Raw genomic sequence first — 19,277 nt, 5'->3', positions numbered from 1 at the left:
CTTGGTTGTTAGTTTAAAAAAAAAAAAAACAAAAAAAAAAACTGGCTCCTAACTTTTTTAGCTGGCTCCTAGATTTCAGGCAAATTTGTCAAGCCCTGCTGTAATGCCTCCTTGTGATTCCTACGTGGGTCTCTTGCCTTAAGATGTGACAGGTTTTTTTTTTAACCTGTGCCAATGTATTTTGTGGATGTTTACATGTTTTTTTAAACTAATGAAAATAATTTAAAAAAATAAAATAAAAATAGAGGAAAAGCCATTTGTGTTAAAAATGATTAAAGTACAGCTACAGTCAAAACAACCTTTTTTATTATCTTGTATAGGGAGAGTGATTAGAACACGCTGTCTGTGCCCCCGTTAGGGAGATTCACCCTCTCTATTTGTCTTGTTTACCATCATCATTAAAAGTGAAAGTAAAAGAAAATCCCAAATTTTGGGTTGTCCCCAGAAAATTATTATAGGGGAAATCTTCCAATGGGGTCACTAGTTCTGGTTACCTGGGGGTCCCCAAGGAATTCTCTTACTTTGCAGGGATTTCCTCTCACTTCCTGTTTGGCTATGGGACAGGAAGTGAAGGGAAATCTTTCTATTGGGACACATATTGTGAAAAAAAAATACATCTGGTTATAGCCCTCCCTTGCTCTATCCAAACTGAAAAAATATGTTTTGCCTAAAGTTCTACTTTACGTCTGCTGTATAAAAATAGGGATTTTAATAAGTCAGACAGACAAGCGGACCAAACTAAACCTGAACAGGCTGCAGTATTGCAATGCAGTGTTCACAAGCGCAATTGTTTAACACCTCCAGGTAGTGTCTGGAGGTGGCCCTCCCATACCTCCCTATTGGTCAGTAAGATCTCCCATTCTAGTAATGCACCAATAGAAAGGTGTAGGAAGTGGAAGGGGGCTTGTCAGATCTCATTGTTAACAAGAAGTGTTCCATTCACTAAGGTAAGTTTGCCATAACAATCGTTCTATGCAGACTTGATTGTTCTTTCCAGCCCTCATTGCTGGATATAAAAGTAATTAGTGCTCTTTGTAGCCCTAGTGAATTTTGCCTAAAGTTTTCATGTAGAGCCCAATGAGCTATACTGTAGAACACAATGGGTGCTTGTGAGATGACCAATAGAGCTATTGTAATGTTTAGTATCATATAATGGACACGTTTACTTTTAAAGATAAGTTACATGTTCCACCCGTTTTAAGGGTGGAACATGTAACATGTTCCCACTGCTGCAGCCACTCCCCTACCCACTGCCTCTAGTGACAGCAAGCTGGGGATCTTCTCCCCGAACTTGCTGTCACCATTCTTTTTAAAAAGCAGTCCTGTGTGGCCGCGTCACTCATTTAAAGGTTTGTGAATGGGAGAACTACAAGTACCGACAGGCTTTGCGGCTGTCAGCTTGTAGATCTCAATGAACTAGCACGGCCCTGTTGAGCGTTCTAGGTAGTCCATTGTTTCTTCCGGTCAGTGTGTAACTGCTTGCCCGTACAAGGTAGGTAGCTTACACAGTCTGCAGGAGTCCTGCATTGCACCCATGATCTGATGATTGCGGGTACAATGCTTTGCAGGCTCCTAGTACAAAAAAATAAAAATAAATGCACATTTTGTTACCTGCAAAAATATGTGCGTTTATTTATTTTTTTTAAAGGTAAACTTATCCTTTAGAGTCGGTTCACACTAAGGCGACACGACTCCTTACTACTAAGGGGGCGACTTGTGCATTACCATGCACCACGACTTCGGAGCGACCTGCAGGTACTTCACATAATGGAAGTCTATGCAAGTCGCTCTGAGGTCGCCCCGAAGTAGTACAGGACCCTTTTTCTAAGTCGGAGCGACTTGTGTCGCTCCTATTAGAACGGGTCCTGTAGCGGTCAATGGACCGCGAGGGAGTGCGACTTGTCAGGCTGACAAGTCGCGCTAGTGTGGACCGGCTCTTACGGAAAAGTATTATAGAAGCCAAGGCTTCAGTTTTATCCCGTAAATAATTTATCTTAAAGTACCAAAATGCAATTAAGTTTTGAAATAAAATATTTGCCTGTTGTGTGTTTTTTTTTTTCTTTTTTCTAGAAACCTGTTATGTGCATTAGTTTGGCTGATATACGAAGGATATACAAAAGGAGACACATGCTAATGCCCATGGTAAGTTTGTTGGGAATATTCAGATAAACATAATCTTTTCTTTTACTTTGATTACATAGGTTGAAAAAGACACAAGTCCATCTAGTTTAACCAATAAGAACTTTTGGCATAGTGCTATACCTCCATAGATATATTTATGTATGGCTCTACATATGCCGCTTGGTTTTAAATCTAGTGAATGGGTACCATAATCATTCAAAAGTACAGTAGTGAGCTACTTTCCACATGGAAACAATGGTTCTAGCACAATTAAAGACAATCTCATTCTGTATGCGGCATGAATAGATAGCTTATGGGAATGGAAGATATTGTGTGAGTTGAGCTGAATAATAAGAATAGACCAAGATCTGTAGCATCGTAGGCCAGAGCTGATTATGACAGAATTTAAGGGGTTAGGATGGCAGATTTTCATTTGCTTCATTATTGTATTTGTTTCCTTTCTTATGGAAAATTTTACAATAGGAAACATTGCATCATAAAGTGGATTGCTCTACTGTGTATAATATTTAGAGTGTAGGACTACACAGACACGTTGTCAAAGACCTGAATGGATGTTTTTGATTGAGATCACTACAGTCGGCTAGTATGAAACCAAAAGTGTTGATCAAAGTCTACAGTAGGTGTTTTGTAGAAAAGCTCCATACATTACAAAAAAAAGCTGTAAACTGTGCCCAGATATATGGATTTCCATGTTGCAGCAAGCAGGATGTTTAACACCGCTTTAAAAGGTGCCGCTAATGGCCAACAATAAATTAATATTAATTTTTATTCATGATATTATTTAACCACTTTACCACCGGAGGATTTTCCTGCTTTATGTCCAGGCCACTTTTTGCGATTCGGCACTGTGCGACTTTAACTGACAATTGCGCGGTCATGCAACGCTGTACCCAAACTAAATTTACGTCCTTTTTCTCCCACAAACAGAGCTTTCTTTTGGTGGTATTTGATCACCTGCTGCTTTTCATTTTTTGCGATAATAATAAAAAAATATGACAATTTTGAAAAAATAACAATATTTTTCTACTTTTACAGTTAAAAAATATCCAATATATTAAATTTTTGTCATATATTTAGGCCAAAATGTATTTAGCTACATGTCTTTGACAAAAAAATTCTCAATGAGCGTATTTTTAACCGCTTTAAGACTGGCAGATTTTACCCCATTCCTGACCAGGCCATATTTTGCGATTGGCACTGCGTTACTTTAATGGACAATTGCGCGGTCGTGCAATGCTGTACCCAAATTAAATTTATGTCCTTTTTTCCCACAAATAGAGCTTTCTTTTGGTGGTATTTGATCACCTGTGCGATTTTTACTTTTTGCGCTATATACAAAAAAAGAGCGACAATTTTGGAAAAATAACAATATTTTTCACGTTTTTTTTATATGAAATTCCCCCAAAAAAATGTTAAAAACAAAATTTTTTAACATTTTAGGCCAATTTGTTTTCTGCTACATATTTTTGGTAATAAAAATTGCAATAAGCGCATTTTGATTGGTTTGCGCAAAAGTTTTCGCAGCTACTAACTACGGGAAATTTATGTCATTTTTATTGTTTTTTTTTTTAACTAGTAATGGCGGCGATCTGCGATTTTTTTTTTTTTTTTTTTGCGGGACTGCGACATTGCGGCGGACAGATCGGACCCTTGACTGACATTTTTGACACTACCAGTGACATTACTACAGTAATCAGTGCCATAAATATGCACTTACTGTAAAAATTACACTGGCAGGGAAGGGGTTAACTTTTATTGGGGATCAAGGGGTTAATGTATGCCTGGTGCTTACTAACGTGTGTGGGGGGAGGGGACAGTGTGACACAGGCACAGATCGCAGGTTCAGCTATGCTGAATCCTGCAATCTGTCACGGCTTGTCACATAGGAGATCCGCCCGCTTTGTTTACACAAGCGGGCGGATCTCCACACTCGATCCCCGACGATCAGGGAAGAGCAGCGGTGATAAACGCCACTCATCCCCTGGCCCGACTCCAGCTGTAACTGAATACAGCGGGAGCGAGCCTCCGGTGGCGCGCGCGCGCCGCCCACGAGGGGGGGAGTCCAGCGACGTAGGTCTACGTCGCTTTACGATATCTAGCCACTTTGCCGCAGTACCAGCTCAGTGAGCGGTCGGCAAGTGGTTAAAAAGTTGAATATAATACAATTATTTATAAAAAATATATACATTTTTTTTTTTTAAATGCAAATTTCGGTTTCTGCCAATTGCATCCTGAATTTTTGGTTTCGGCACTGAAATTTTCATTTCGGTGCACCAAAAACAGTTCTTCCGCATAAAATATAACTCCAGACCTAATCCAGTCTACTCTTTTATCAGTTCGCCCTCTCCAAGCCAATGATTCAATGGACAAGTAGCAAAATCTCTTCAGAGAGCTGAGCAATAGAAAATAGAGCCGTGTATGGCAGCAATAACTTTGACCAGGTTAAATGGGAACCTCCACAGATATACTTCAGCAATTTCCATACACTTTTAAAGAAGACTAATTTTTATGTTAAATTGTAATTGCTGCAGTTAATTATAATTTCTTTTTTTCTGTAGGGACTGGAAGTATTTTGCACGGAAAACGACTTGTGTTCTGACATATACCTCAAATTTTACAATCAAAAAGATCGCGATGGACTATACTACTATATTGCAGCTTATATAGGTTGGAATATTTTTATAACAGTTTATCACTATGTCAGTAATCATTGATTGGATCATTTAATTGAATGTGTTCCTTTCTTATAATGTGCAAAGGTTTTCTGTAATGTGCTAACAAGGGCCCACAGATTAGGGAGGTGGTCTCCAAACTGCAGCCCATGAGACAAATGCAGCCCTTTGCTTGCCTTTATCCGGCCCTCAGTGCACACTTCTCCCACTGACCCCAACAAAAGAACACCAATTTTTTCACTGACACCAACAATGGGGAACCATTCCTCTCACTGACACCAACAATGGGGAACCATTCCTCTCACTGACACCAACAATGGGGAACCATTCCTCTCACTGACTTCAACAAAGATGCATTTTTCCTCCCGCTGATACCAATGATGGGGCATTATTCCTCCTCCTACTGACTACACGCACTCGTCATTTTTTTTTACTCCCATTGACACTTGGGTATTTTCTAGTTCCACTGGCTACTCTGTACCCCCCAAAAGTCTGACAGTAAATTGGCCCTTTGTTTAGAAAGTTTGGAGACCCCTGGATTTGAGAGCCTCCCACTGGCTGCAGCTCCTAGAGATGATTAGTCTGTAAAACTAAAACATGTAAATAGTTTTTCAAAATTTATCCGCATTATAACCTGTTAAAATATAAATGGTATTTTTTTGCCATTTTTGTCTATTTGTCGGCTTATAATAAAAAAAAAAAAATGAAACTTGGTATTTATTAAAAACAGTATACCAAAAAAAATGTATTGATCAGGCTGTGCCTTGATCACTGGCTTTGTTCTGGCCCTCTCCGCCGTACACATTCCAGGAGTGGAAAACTGGCAGGTGGACTATCTCAGTCGGCAGACGTTGGACCAAGGGGGGTGGTCCCTTCATCCGGATGTGTTTAATCACATATCTCTCCAGTGGGGCACCCCCAAGGTCATGATGATGATGTAATGTTGAGTTTAAACTCCCATTCACAGCAGAATTCGGTGTGGGGAAACCCACATTCCGTGCACATTTCCAGCATCGCGTTCAAAACGCGCTGCACTTACAATCTGCAGCGAGTTTCAATGTTAACCTAATGACACCCCAAACACAGGATGCAAACGCAGTGCGTTTGCCTGCACCAGATCGCATGGTACAGTAGTACCATATGATCCTGTTGCTGTGCATTTTTTTAAGTAGTGCATACACTACTTTTGGTGTGTGACTGGACAACTTTGGTATGTGTGTATCACTGTGGGTTTAACAGAGGCCAGTCTAACAACAAGCTTCTGTCGAATGGTATAACACCAGCATTCAATCAGCGCATGCAGCCAAAAAGTTATAACTGTGGGGGATAGGCTGATGGAGAAAATGAGTAAAGTTGGGTAGAGGCAGGATAGGCTTCTCTGAAGGGAAACGTTTTCAGGAATCGCCTAAAAGTGGATAGTCGGACAAATTGGGGTAGGGAATTCCAAAAGATGAGAGTTATTTTCCATTAGACCTGTTTCACACTGTCACATCGCATGTGATTCACACAGGAATCTTACTGCATTTGAGCCCATCATTTTGTATGGTTCAGATCAAATCATATCCGCATGAAAAAGATGCAGGCACCTTTTTTTTTTTTTACAACACTGGAATCATTTACAACACTGGAATCAGATCGCATGGATATATATACCCATACGATCCCATTCATTCAAACACACTGCGTTCTGCAACCTGCTTTTGTGGTGTCATTAACTCCTAATTGACACCTGCAGCAGATCGCATGTACACATTGCGATGCAGGAAATGCAGCTATTCCTGTGCATTTCCCACATCACATCAGTGTGAAGCGACCCTTAAAGCTGCTTGGGGGTGGTCACAAATTAGTACTATATTAATGATAGCAGTTCTGTCGAATAGTGCAGATCATCAAATAATGGCTCTGACGATCCGTGCATGCGCTGTATGTAACGTCCCTCCAGCTAAACTCCCGATCAACTGGCATGACCTCAACACTGCTCATGTGCAGATCGTCTGAGGCATTATCTGACGATCAGCAAAGTACTGAGGGGAAATGTAATAGTCAGATTCTGCCTGGTTCTCTGCTCACAGCCAAATCCACCCTTTAACACAGCCAAATTCGCCCTTCAACACAGCCAAATCCACCCTTCAACACAGCCGAATCCGCCCTTCAACACAGCCGAATCCGCCCTTCAACACAGCCGAATCCATCCTTCAACACAGCCAAATCCACCCTACAACACAGCTGAATCCACCCTTCAACACACCAAAACCTGCCCTGTACCACACCCAAATCAGCCCTTCAACACAGCCAAATCAGCCCTTCAACACAGCCGAATCCGCCCTTCAACACAGCCAAATCAGCCCTTTAACACAGCCAAATCAGCCCTTCAACACAGCCGAATCCGCCCTTCAACACAACCGAATCCGCCCTTCAACACAGCCGAATCCGCCCTTCAACACAGCCGAATCCGCCCTTCAACACAGCCGAATCAGCCCTTCAACACAGCCGAATTAGCCCTTCAACACAGCCGAATCAGCCCTTCAACACAGCCGAATCAGCCCTTCAACACAGCCGAATCCGCCCTTCAACACAGCCGAATCCGCCCTTCAACACAGCCAACACAGCCGAATCAGCCCTTCAACACAGCCGAATCAGCCCTTCAACACAGCCGAATCAGCCCTTCAACACAGCCGAATCCGCCCTTCAACACAGCCGAATCCGCCCTTCAACACAGCCGAATCCGCCCTTCAACACAGCCGAATCCGCCCTTCAACACAGCCGAATCCTCCCTTCAACACACCAAAACCTGCCCTGTACCACACCCAAATCTGTCTGTTACGTGATCAGTCAATTATCATGCATTAGCAGAGAGCTAGGCAGAATCTACAGCTGGTATGACATCAACACTGCGCATGCAGTCGGAGGCATTATCCGAAGATCAGCAAATCACAGAGGGAGAATGTAATCCTCAGATTCTGCCTGGCTCTCTTCTCATGCGCGAAAATTGACTGATCACGTGACAGACAGATTTTGGTGTGTTTCATGGCAGATTTGGGTGTGTTGCAGGGCGGGTTTTGGTGTGTTGAAGGGCGGATTTGGCTGTGAGCAGAGAACCAGGCAGAATTTGATGATTCAAAATAATATCACCTACAAATAAACCTGCTAGAGGTGGAAAATGTACAGTGAACCTATGCACTCAGGAGTATAGTGTAAATTCTCATCAAATAATTGTAATGCTGCTACTTATACAAAAGGAAAATATAAAGCATGAAATCTCATAAGAATGTTAAAATAAAAAACACAATATAAAATTTTAGTAGCGCAAAATATAGTGGTGTCAAAAGGCCACAGTGCACCTAACCAGAAATGCACTTGAAATGTTAAACAATCAATCAAAAGAAATCCTTATTTAGAAATCAATCCTAAAATCCTTATTGAAAGTCCATAGACATCATCCAAGAGCAAAGTGCTTGTGTATTTACAGGAACACCGTCACTCCGCCACCAATGTGTCAGGAAACACCAGACAAATGGGAGACTCACCAGATGAATTTGCCTGCCCACTCGCATGGATAAGGCAAGTATCAGATCAGATCGGGCAGAAGGCGTGTGCTGTATGGAAAGCATTCTTTGGCTCCTGGCAGAAAAGCCACCAGTATAGAGGAGCTGTTGTCGTACTTAGAGGGGCTTATGATTGGATCACACGCTTATTTGCCTTATCCATGCGAGTGGGTAGGCAAATTTATCTGGTGAGTCGCCCATTTGTCTGGTGTTTCCTAACACGTTGGTGGTGGAGTGTGACGGTGTTCCTGTAAATACACAAGCACTTTCCTCTTGGATGATGTCTATGGACTTTCATGGACTTTTTAATAAGGATTTTAGGATTGATTTCTAAATAAGGACTTCTAGAATTTGACGATTACATTCTCTCTCAGCGCTTTGCTGATTTCAGATAATGCCTCCGATGATCTGCTCATGGACAATGTTGACGTCATGCCAGCTGATTGGGGGTCAGCTGGAGTAAAGTTACGTACTGCACATGCGCAGATTGTCGAAGGCATTATCTGACGATCTGCGCTATTCGATAGAACAGGAGGAACTGCATTGATTGCTGTGGTGGTGGGAGTTGCACCTATCAATTCAAAGCCTCATTGTTACTAGTTCCTGATTTTTTTAGAACTCACCTCAAGCTTTAGTAAGATACAACGGAGTCTGGCTGCCTCAACTGATTGTACAAAGTAAATTGGATATAATATGTTCTTCTCTCATTTAAAGGTTGCAACATAGGATTATGCAGTGTTTAAATAAAGCACCGGAAACATATGTATGAATGACCTTTTGTTGTTTTCATTGCCTTGTGTTAAGAAAATAGTGCTTAGGGTAGATGACATTTAAGATAATGGCCGTGTCTCATGTTTCCTGCAGAAAATCACATGACCGAGCATACTGCAGACAGCTACATGCTCCAGTGGCAGATGGGACATATCTCCAATTACCAGTATCTGTTACATCTCAATTACCTGGCAGACCGAAGCTGCAATGATCTCTCCCAGTATCCTGTGTTTCCTTGGATCATTGCAGACTATACAAGTTCTGAGCTAGGTATGAGCCAGTTCTTTTCCGTTTGGAACCTGTGTCAGTTGTTTATCAGTATATGTCCTTTGAACTTGTACAGTGTGTTTTGCATACCATTCACATGTACCTGTAAATGTCTGGAAATGTATATAGGATTTATTTAGCGCCAACAGTTTGTGCAGTGCTTTACTAAATGAGGGCAGATAGTACAGTTACAATACAATATCACAAGCTTTGTTTTTTTTTGTTTTTTTTTTCCTGAAGATTTATCCATTCCTCAAACCTTCAGGGATCTGAGTAAACCAGTTGGAGCTTTAAATAAAGACAGACTTGAAAGGCTGTTGGTATGTAACAAAACAAAATGATGTTGTTCGCTAATATACCTCCTTTAATATACAAGCATGTTCTGAAGTCCACCGCCAGGAAAAGCACATGGAGATGTTTAGAAATGATGTTTCTGTGTGTGGCCACTTCTCCTCGTCAGCATGTCAAAACTGATTTTCTTTTTTTGATGAGGGGGGAAAAGGGTTCATTTCTCATCTAGCAGTGCAAACTTTCCCTATGTATTTCTGTGTAAACTAAGCTGTCAGTCAGCATGATGTTGAGCAGAATTAGGATTGCATCGGTACCCATACCGATATCTGTATCGGTGCCGATATAGGCATTTTGAAAATGCTCCAATACCCAAAATCAATACCAGGATGGACGTCGGCTTGGTAGCAGAAAGCCTTCTCCTCCCCTCTGGCCGGCTGTATCCACTGGCTGCAGGACCATCTTAAAGCATGGCCAACCTGGGCACTGTCCAGAGGCCCCGGGTGCATATGGAGCTTCCTGCAATTCCCCCACCACTCCCACAGTTCCCAGCGCTCCTCTAGCACTTTGCAAGATGTAAGAAGGAACCTCCTAGACTGAGCAGGTTTCTACTGCCTATGTGGGCAGGATCTGTACTGCTCCAAGCACAGGGGATGGAGAGGAGAGCTGGTGGGGATCGGAGCAGTAGACATCTCTCCAGCACAAGCGGCATTAGTAAAATCATACCCAGATCTAGGGGTTTATTGGGTGAGGTACTAAGGAGGGATGTGCTCCTTCCCCCCTTTCAAGCCCTTCACCACCCCTGATGCTTGCAAGCAGTCTACTGTCCTGCATGGTACACATCTTGAAAACCGCACTAAGAGCTCTTCCCTGTAAGGGAATCAGATTTTAGATCCACTGTGTGCTATGTGGGGAGCAGGAGCTCTGCCTGTGTTCAACCTGTGTACAATGCAGGGATGGAAAACAAAGCTCTGTCTAGTGCACTGCCAGCAGTGACCCCTGTACTGTGCCCTCCTGCCCCCCCTGTACTGTGCCCTCCTGCCCCCCCTGTAGTGTGCCCTCCTGCCCCCTGTAGTGTGCCCTCCTAGCCCCCTGTACTGTGCCCTCCTAACCCCCTGTACTGTGCCCTCCTTAACCCCCTTAGGTTGCCTTTTTGCACCCCCAAGTACTGTGCCCTCCTGCCTGCCCTGTGCTGTGTCCTCCTGCCCGTCCTGTGTTGTGTCCTCCTGCCCACCCTGTGTTGCCTCCTCTCTCCCTCCATCAGCTGTCGCCTCTGCCCCCATATCTCCCAATGACTCTCCCATACCCTCCCCCCCCCCCCCAGCGATCACCGCCTTTTCCATCTCAACTCTCTCACCCCACAATCCCTATTTCACCCCACCCTCAACTACTCTGCCCTCACTTACCCCTCTGCTGCCTTCTCAGCCTCATCCCCCCCCCCCCCTCACCTCCCAAACCACCCCTCCACCTATTCTTCCTCGGCGATAGGTATCAGTTGGTACTTTAAAAAAGTATAGGTGTTAAAAAAATGGTATTGGAGCACCCCTAAGCAGAAGAGAAGAGGGCAAAAACATTTTAGGAGGTCATCAGTTACTGAGCCCCAAGTTAGATAATCTCCCGTTGTAAGGCTATCAAAATGCTAAATTTTTTTTAAAACATACCCTGCTTTCCATTAAAGTTATAGTAAAGGCAATTATTTTTTTAAATAACAAACAAGTTATACTTTCTCTGTGCAGTTGGTTTTGCACAGAGCAGCTCCGATTCTCCTCTTCTCGGGTTCCCTAACAGTGCTCCTGGCCCCCCTCCTTCCAAATGCCCCCAGAGCAAGCAGCTTGCAATGGTGGCACCCAAGCAGGCTCGCTCCACTGCTCTCTGTCCATTAACTCACTGAGCCACGTCTTGGCCCTGCCCCCTCTCTTCTCATTGGCTCATGGGTTGTGATTGACAGCAGTGGGAGCCAATGAGGAGAGAGAGTCTGCAGAGAGTCGAGGCTCTCATGCAGATCGCTGGATCACGATGGGGCTTAGGTAAGTATTAGGGGAGGCTGCTGCACAGAGAAGGTTTTTTACCTTTTGTGCATAGAATGCATGAAGATAAAAAAAAAAACATTAAGCCTTTAGAATAAATTAAAGCACGAGTCCTACTTTAGAGGGCCACGCAACATAAATTGTAAATGTTTTAGGAAGTGATATCCATTAAGAGAACTATGTTTGCATTATGGAACTAATGTGTAAAAGTTTTAGTTGATTATAATGACACAAAACTATTATAATGACTCAAAATAAAGGCTGTTTAATTTAATAGGTCGCAATATATTTCAGCACAGTAACACCATGGCAGAAGAAATCTGTCATTTTGGTGCTTCCTTCTGGTTGCATTGTCAATTCATGAATAATAATATGCTATAAAGCGAAGTTACATAAATGTACAGGTGTAGGTGCTTTTGCATGCGTAGCGATCAATGCTACTATATTTGTGGCTTTTTATATGGTATATATTTGCTTTGAGTACATTATATGTTAACAAGTTTAGGTAAATCCATCAAATGGACAATTTATACTTTACCTACAATGCAGGAACCTGCCACAGAAGACACCCCTAAAAGTGTGAATGCAACTGCAGGGCTATTACTGACAAAAGGCTTGAAGATTACTATAGCAAGGACAGCATCTGTAAGGGGGATATTTTAAAAGCAGTAAATGTGAGTTTCACCAAGCATTCGCTGCAGGTGAATCTTCTGGTGAATACGTTTTAATGTCCAATGAATGATTCACTACTACTGAACACTTGATGAATGTGACGTTCACTGTCCCAAGAGCCCATTAAACATTTTATACAATGCATTGCGAAAGTATTCGGCCCCCTTGAACTTTTTGAACTTTTGCAACATTTCAGGCTTCAAACATAAAGATATAAAACTATAATTTTTTGTGAAGAATCAACAAGTGGGACACAATCATGAAGTGGAACGAAATTTATTGGATATTTCAAACCTTTTTAAGAAATAAAAAACTGAAAAATGGGGCGTGCAAAATTATTCAGCCCCCTTAGGTTTATACTTTGTAGCGCCACCTTTTGCTGCGATTACAGCTGTAAGTCGCTTGGGGTATGTCTCTATCAGTTTTGCACATCAAGAGACTGACATTTTTGCCCATTCCTCCTTACAAAACAGCTCGAGCTCAGTGAGGTTGGATGGAGAGCGTTTGTGAACAGCAGTTTTCAGTTCTTTCCACAGATTCTAGATTGGATTCAGGTCTGGACTTTGACTTGGCCATTCTATGTTTATTTGTGAACCATTCCATTGTAGATTTTGCTTTATGTTTTGGATCATTGTCTTGTTGGAAGACAAATCTCCATCCCAGTCTCAAGTCTTTGCAGACTCCATCAGGTTTTCTTCCAGAATGGTCCTGTATTTGGCTCCATCCATCTTCCCATCAATTTTAACCATCTTCCCTGTCCCTGCTGAAGAAAAGCAGGCCCAAACCATGATGCTGCCACCACCATGTTTGACAGTGGGGATGGTGTGTTCAGGGTGATGAGCTGTGTTGCTTTTACGCCAAACATAACGTTTTGCATTGTTGCCAAAATGTTTGATTTTGGTTTCATCTGACCAGAGCACCTTCTTCCACATGTTTGGTGTGTCTCCCAGGTGGCTTGTGGCAAACTTTAAACAACACTTTTTATGGATATCTTTAAGAAATGGCTTTCTTCTTGCCACTCTTCCATAAAGGCCAGATTTGTGCAGTATACGACTGATTGTTGTCCTATGGACAGAGTCTCCCACCTCAGCTGTAGATCTCTGCAGTTCATCCAGAGTGATCATGGGCCTCTTGGCTGCATCTCTGATCAGTCTTCTCCTTGTATGAGCTGAAAGTTTAGAGGGACGGTCTGGTCTTTGTAGATTTTCAGCGGTCTGATACTCCTTCCATTTCAATATTATCGCTTGCACAGTGCTCCTTGGGATCTTTAAAGCTTGGGAAATCTTTTTGTATCCAAATCCGGCTTTAAACTTCTCCACAACAGTATCTCGGACCTGTCTGGTGTGTTCCTTGTTCTTCATGATGCTCTCTGCGCTTTAAACTGACCTCTGAGACTATCTCAGAGAGGAGGGCTGCCTGCCAGTGTGGAGCAGCATTGGGCTAGTGGGCGGGGCTTGTGTGTGATCCCAGAGCAGTGCTGCAGCGGGCCGTGTACAGGGCAGCACCTGAGGACAGCTGCATGACTATAGCAAAGTCCGGAGTCTCGGAGTCATCTGTTTACTTCTGGCTTATCACACACTGGATGTGAAGACTGTAATAGGAGATTTTGGAGCTCTTGTGGAGATACATTGCGATCATGACCCCCTATAATTAAGGGGTCAACTTCTTTTGGTAAGAAGTATTTTATCCGAGCACTGGGTGTATGGTGATTGGTGAAGGCATTTCACATCAAGTCCAATTGTATTTGCTGCTGGAACTTAAAGTTTGCACCGAGCACTTTTCAAGGACTATGTTTATTATTTTTATTATTACTATATTCATTGGAATATTCACCTTTAAATAATTGGTTCATATGTTTATGTTATTTATGCATTAGCACTTTATTGTGAGTATACTGCTGAGCGCAATAACCCACATTCACTATCACATTTATACGGAGACTTGATTACACACAGGTGGATTCTATTTATCATCATTAGTCATTTAGGTCAACATTGGATCATTCAGAGATTCTCACTGAACTTCTGGAGAGAGTTTGCTGCACTGAAAGTAAAGGGGCTGAATAATTTTGCACGCCCAATTTTTCAGTTTTTTATTTGTTAACAAAGTTTGAAATATCCAATAAATTTCGTTCCACTTCATGATTGTGACCCACTTGTTGTTGATTCTTCACAAAAAATTACAGTTTCATATCTTTATGTAAGCCTGAAATGTGGCAAAAGGTTGCAAAGTTCAAGGGGGCCGAATACTTTCGCAAGGCACTGTATATATTGAGCAGGCCTAAAAAATGTGTCTTTTTAAAGAACAAAGAGATGCTCAAGAGGTAGAAGGGGGCAGAACCAGACTTGACCTGTCCTGAAATTTAGAGAAACCTTTTTTTTTTTTACAGTACTTTATATAATCTGTAATCTAATTTACATTTTTATAATGAATTCAGTTTTTTTTTTTTAATGTTTAACAGCAGCGTTATCATGATATGCCGGATCCAAAGTTTATATATGGAAGCCACTATTCCTCGCCAGGATATGTTCTGTTCTATCTGGTCCGAGTTGGTAAGGCTAAATCTGAATAAAATCCGAAATGTTTAAGACCTACTGCTAGATATGTAATGCTAGGTCATTTAAAACTAGGGCCACAAATGTCAATATGCTCATCTGTAACCTTACAGGTATCTGCTTCTTTTATTTTATGTGTAGCACATTTATGTTTCCCTCCGAAGGCTCTCTGTTTCCTCACGTTCTTTAGGCTAAGCTTGCCATTAAAGAGGAACTCTGCTATCTAAACTAGCTAGCTAAAGAAAAATCCTGTTCAATGCTTCTGTGGTCTGCTCCACTGCTTATTCTAAAATAATGTATTTGACCTCTAAGTTCTATACTGTGGCTCTAAACCCTAACAGACGGCTCAAAACTGTTCAAATCATAAATCGTTGCCATATTTTTCTTTTTCTTTTTTTTAAAAAAAGGGTTTTTCCTTCTTTCATCTATCTCATCTTTCGTTTATCTCGTATTTCTCTATAGCGGTATGACACACCCAGTGGTTTCTCTATAGCGGTATGACACACCCAGTGGTTTCTCTATAGCGGTATGACACACCCAGTGGTTTCTCTATAGCGGTATGACACACCCAGTGGTTTCTCTATAGCGGTATGACACACCCAGTGGTTTCTCTATAGCGGTATGACACACCCAGTGGTTTCTCTATAGCGGTATGACACACCCAGTGGTTTCTCTATAGAGGTGGTACACACCCAGTGGTTTCTCTATAGAGGTGGTATACACCCAGTGGTTTCTCTATAGAGGTGTGATACTCTCCCCATCCCTCCTTCTTTCCCTCTCTCTCCCCCTCCACCCCTCCCTCCATCCCTCTTTCTTTCCCTCTCCCTCTCTCCCTCCCGTCATCCCTCGTTCTTTCCTTCTCTCTCTCTCTCTCTCTCTCTCTCTCTCTCTCTTCCCCTCCCTCTCCCTCCCTCCCCCTCTCCCTCTCTCCCCCTCTCCCTCTCTCCCCCTCTCCCTCTCTCCCCCTCTCCCTCTCTCCCCCTCTCCCCCTCTCCCTCTCTCCCTCCCTCTCCCCCTCTCCCTCCCTCTCCCTCCCTCTCCCTCCCTCTCCCTCTCTCTCCCTCTCCCTCTCTCCCTCCCTCTCCCTCTCTCTCCCTCCCCCCTCCCTCCCTCTCTCTTTCTCTCTCTCTCCCCCCTCCCTCTCCCTCCCTCCCTCCCTCTCTCCCTCTCCGTCCATCCCTCTTTCTTTCCCTCTCTCTCTCCCTCTCCGTCCATCCCTCTTTCTTTCCCTCTCTCTCTCCCTCTCCGTCCATCCCTCTTTCTTTCCCTCTCTCTCTCTCCCTCTCTGTCCATCCCTCTTTCTTTCCCTCTCTCTCTCTTCCTCCATCCCTCTTTTTGTTCTTTCTTTCATTCTTTCTTTCTCCATCCCTCTTTCTCTATCCTCTCTTCCTCCCTCTCTCTCTCCCTCCCTCTTCTTTTTTTTTTTTCCTTTCTCACTCTCCATACAGGGGAAGGGCTGGGGTTGCTTTGTCCACCACCACCCACTGTTGTACTACTCCCTGCTTTTAATTTAACCAGTTCTGGACCGGAAGATTTTCCCCCTTCATGACCATTTTTTGCGATTCGGCACTGCATTCCTTTAACTGACAATTGCGCGGTGGTGTGACGCTGTACCCAAATAAAATTGATGTTCTTTTTTTCCCATAAATAGAGCTTTCTTTTGGTGGTATTTGATCACCTGTGAGATTTTTCTTTTTGGCGCTATAAACAAAAAAAGAGCGACAATTCTGAAAAAAAAAAAACAATAATTTTCACTTTCTGCTAAATAACATTCCCTTTAAAAAAAATTTAAAAATCAAATTTTTCCTCATTTTAGGCCAATTTGTATTCTGCTACATGTTTTTGGTAAAAAAAAAAAAAAATCCCAATAAGTGTATTTTGATTGGTTTGTGCAAAAGTTATCTCGTCTACAAACTAGGGGAAAGAATTATGTAATTTTTATTTTTTTTTTATTTATTTTTTTATTTATAATGGCGGCGATCTGCGTTTTTTTTTTTTTTTTTGTGGGACTGCAACATTGCGGCGGACAGATCGGACCCCTAACTGACATTAGATAAAAAAATTAAACTTGAAAGTCAGAACTGGTTACTAAAAGTTTTGAATCCCACCATTGCCTATTGGTGATGTCACTGCGGAGATCACGTGACCCGAACAAATCGCCCTCGAAATAGGCAAGTTTAAGTTTCTTCTTTTTACAAGGTAGTTTAGAATAGGATTTAGAAAGTGGGTGAGAGCAGTTTTAGGCTTAGTCAGATCGATCCTGGACTTCCAACTTTAAGGTCTATGTTTTTGGTAAATATCTAAAGTGCCCCCTTCATTTTTCCAGCCCCAGAGTACATGCTTTGCATCCAGAATGGAAAGTACGACCACGCGGACAGGATGTTCAACAAGTGAGTATGCTGCTGGAGATAATGCTAAATATAAAAACGTTTATTTTATCCACATAATGTGCTCTGTAGTGAGGACATAAAGAATGTAACCGATTCTACCTTTCACGTCTAGTATTGCAGAGACATGGAGAAATTGTTTAGAAGGTGTGACAGACTTCAAAGAGGTAATTCCCATTTATACTTCTCTGTACTGCACTGGTTTTCTTTTTTTCTTTTCATAACTCAATTGATATTGTTAGTTAATTCCAGAGTTTTTTGGAAATGACGGGCGTTTCCTGTTGAACAGCTTGAACCTGGAGCTGGGGAAGAGACAAGGAGGAAAGCTGGTGGATGACGTAGAGCTTCCACCATGGGCCTCAGGTAACGCAGTCCTAATCTCTGTTCTGGCATATGTACGGCAGCTGTATAAACTGTGTAACAGTCTGTGTTATCCATGAGGCTAATACATGTCCCCATCCTCTAATTAGATCCAGAAGATTTTCTGCAGAAAAACACAGAAGCTCTGGAAAGCCAGTATGTCTCAGATCATCTCCACAAATGGATTGATTTGATATTTGGCTGTAAGCAGAGAGGAAGTGAAGCTGTTGCTGCCAATAATGGTAGGAAGCGCTTGTTTTTATGAATGCATGTCAATACATGGTTATAGATTACCTACATACCCCTGTACACAATGGATATCTGCAGAATACAGCACTCACCAGAACTCTGCTACCTTCCTATGTATGCGTGTTCCATTTTGAAGATGTACATTTCAAGCACAGCAGCTATTTTGCTATCTTTGTGTTCTAGATGGGCAGCAATATCACCTGATTGATCTTTTGTTAAGTCCCAGTAATAAATCGGTACTAAAAGTAAAATAATAGATCGGCTCTATCGCATGAAGGTCTAAACCTATATAATAGCACTGATAATGTAACAATCAAAAAGTGACAAATGGTACATATAAAATATATAAAAGAAATCTTGATAAAAACAAAACAATGAAAGTGAACTAAAAATCACAATAATTTATCACACCTGTGATAAAGTGCATAAAAATATTGTGAAGCAATAAATAGAATTCAAAAATCCATAAACGTGAGTCATGCTTAGTACAAAATAAAATTCATGAAAAAACGTGCACAGCAAACTGAGTGCAAAAATATTGTTCAAAGTTTGAATAACAAATGTCCAAAAATCTAAAATATGCTAAAAATCTAAGTGCAAAAAATATATTCTTCATTCAGAAAATTAATATTCATGTGAACCCACCTTAGTGCCAAAAAATTTTTTTAGAATTCGGATACTTAATAAAAAAAATCAAAGTGATGAGTGGTAATGTTCAAGAAAGACAAAAATATCCCCCGGTGCAGATACACAGCAAACCGATATCCTCCACCACATGCAATGGCCGCTCGCCTTAATGGGTAGAAGTAAATGTGTATATATGTATGTGTGTGTATGTGCATATATATATATATATATATATATATATATATATATATATATATATATAATACTCCCGACCAAGAGGTTTAATCCTCTGGCAGGTGGAGGTCAGCTGGAATCAGACCAAATATTCTCCTTCTAAGTAATTAGGATGGCGAAATGACTCCAAGGCTGGTAATACTCCGCTCACTGTGCTGTACAGGCCAGTGTAACGTTAGAAAACCATACCTCGTTAGAATTCCATACCCTCGTCACTTCCGGTCTGAAACAGCTGAGCAGCGCAGCAGTGCGCATGCTCAGAGCCCCGGATACGTCATTGCACAGCAGAGAAGTGCACAAGTACGCATGCTCGGAGGGTATGAAATTATAACGATAGTGTGTGTAATGTTATATTTGCGGATGTTACATTAAAACAGTTTGGCTGCAACATGGGGCATCTCCTCTCCTATCCCTGTCACTTCCCTGATCTCGGCTAATAAATATAAAAGCGGCAGCGGGTGTATGAAATGTAAATGACGGC

General features: G+C 42.0%; 1 protein-coding gene across 1 annotated transcript in view; it reads left to right on the top strand.

The window, feature by feature from the left end:
• The window catches only part of NSMAF (neutral sphingomyelinase activation associated factor), a 162,734-nt gene that overhangs the window by 92,120 nt on the left and 51,337 nt on the right, over positions 1-19,277 (top strand). The window contains exons 11-19 of the mRNA XM_082257287.1: positions 2,071-2,142; positions 4,701-4,809; positions 9,224-9,400; positions 9,638-9,717; positions 14,846-14,936; positions 17,266-17,329; positions 17,442-17,493; positions 17,569-17,689; positions 17,797-17,928. Of these exons, the coding sequence (XP_082113413.1) occupies positions 2,071-2,142; positions 4,701-4,809; positions 9,224-9,400; positions 9,638-9,717; positions 14,846-14,936; positions 17,266-17,329; positions 17,442-17,493; positions 17,569-17,689; positions 17,797-17,928 (898 nt within the window). The remainder of the gene's footprint in view (positions 1-2,070; positions 2,143-4,700; positions 4,810-9,223; positions 9,401-9,637; positions 9,718-14,845; positions 14,937-17,265; positions 17,330-17,441; positions 17,494-17,568; positions 17,690-17,796; positions 17,929-19,277) is intronic.

Source organism: Pelophylax lessonae (assembly GCF_965119305.1).
Source record: "Pelophylax lessonae genome assembly, chromosome: 5".
Classification (NCBI taxonomy): Eukaryota; Metazoa; Chordata; class Amphibia; order Anura; family Ranidae; genus Pelophylax; species Pelophylax lessonae.
This window is presented reverse-complemented; position numbering and strand designations above follow the sequence as displayed.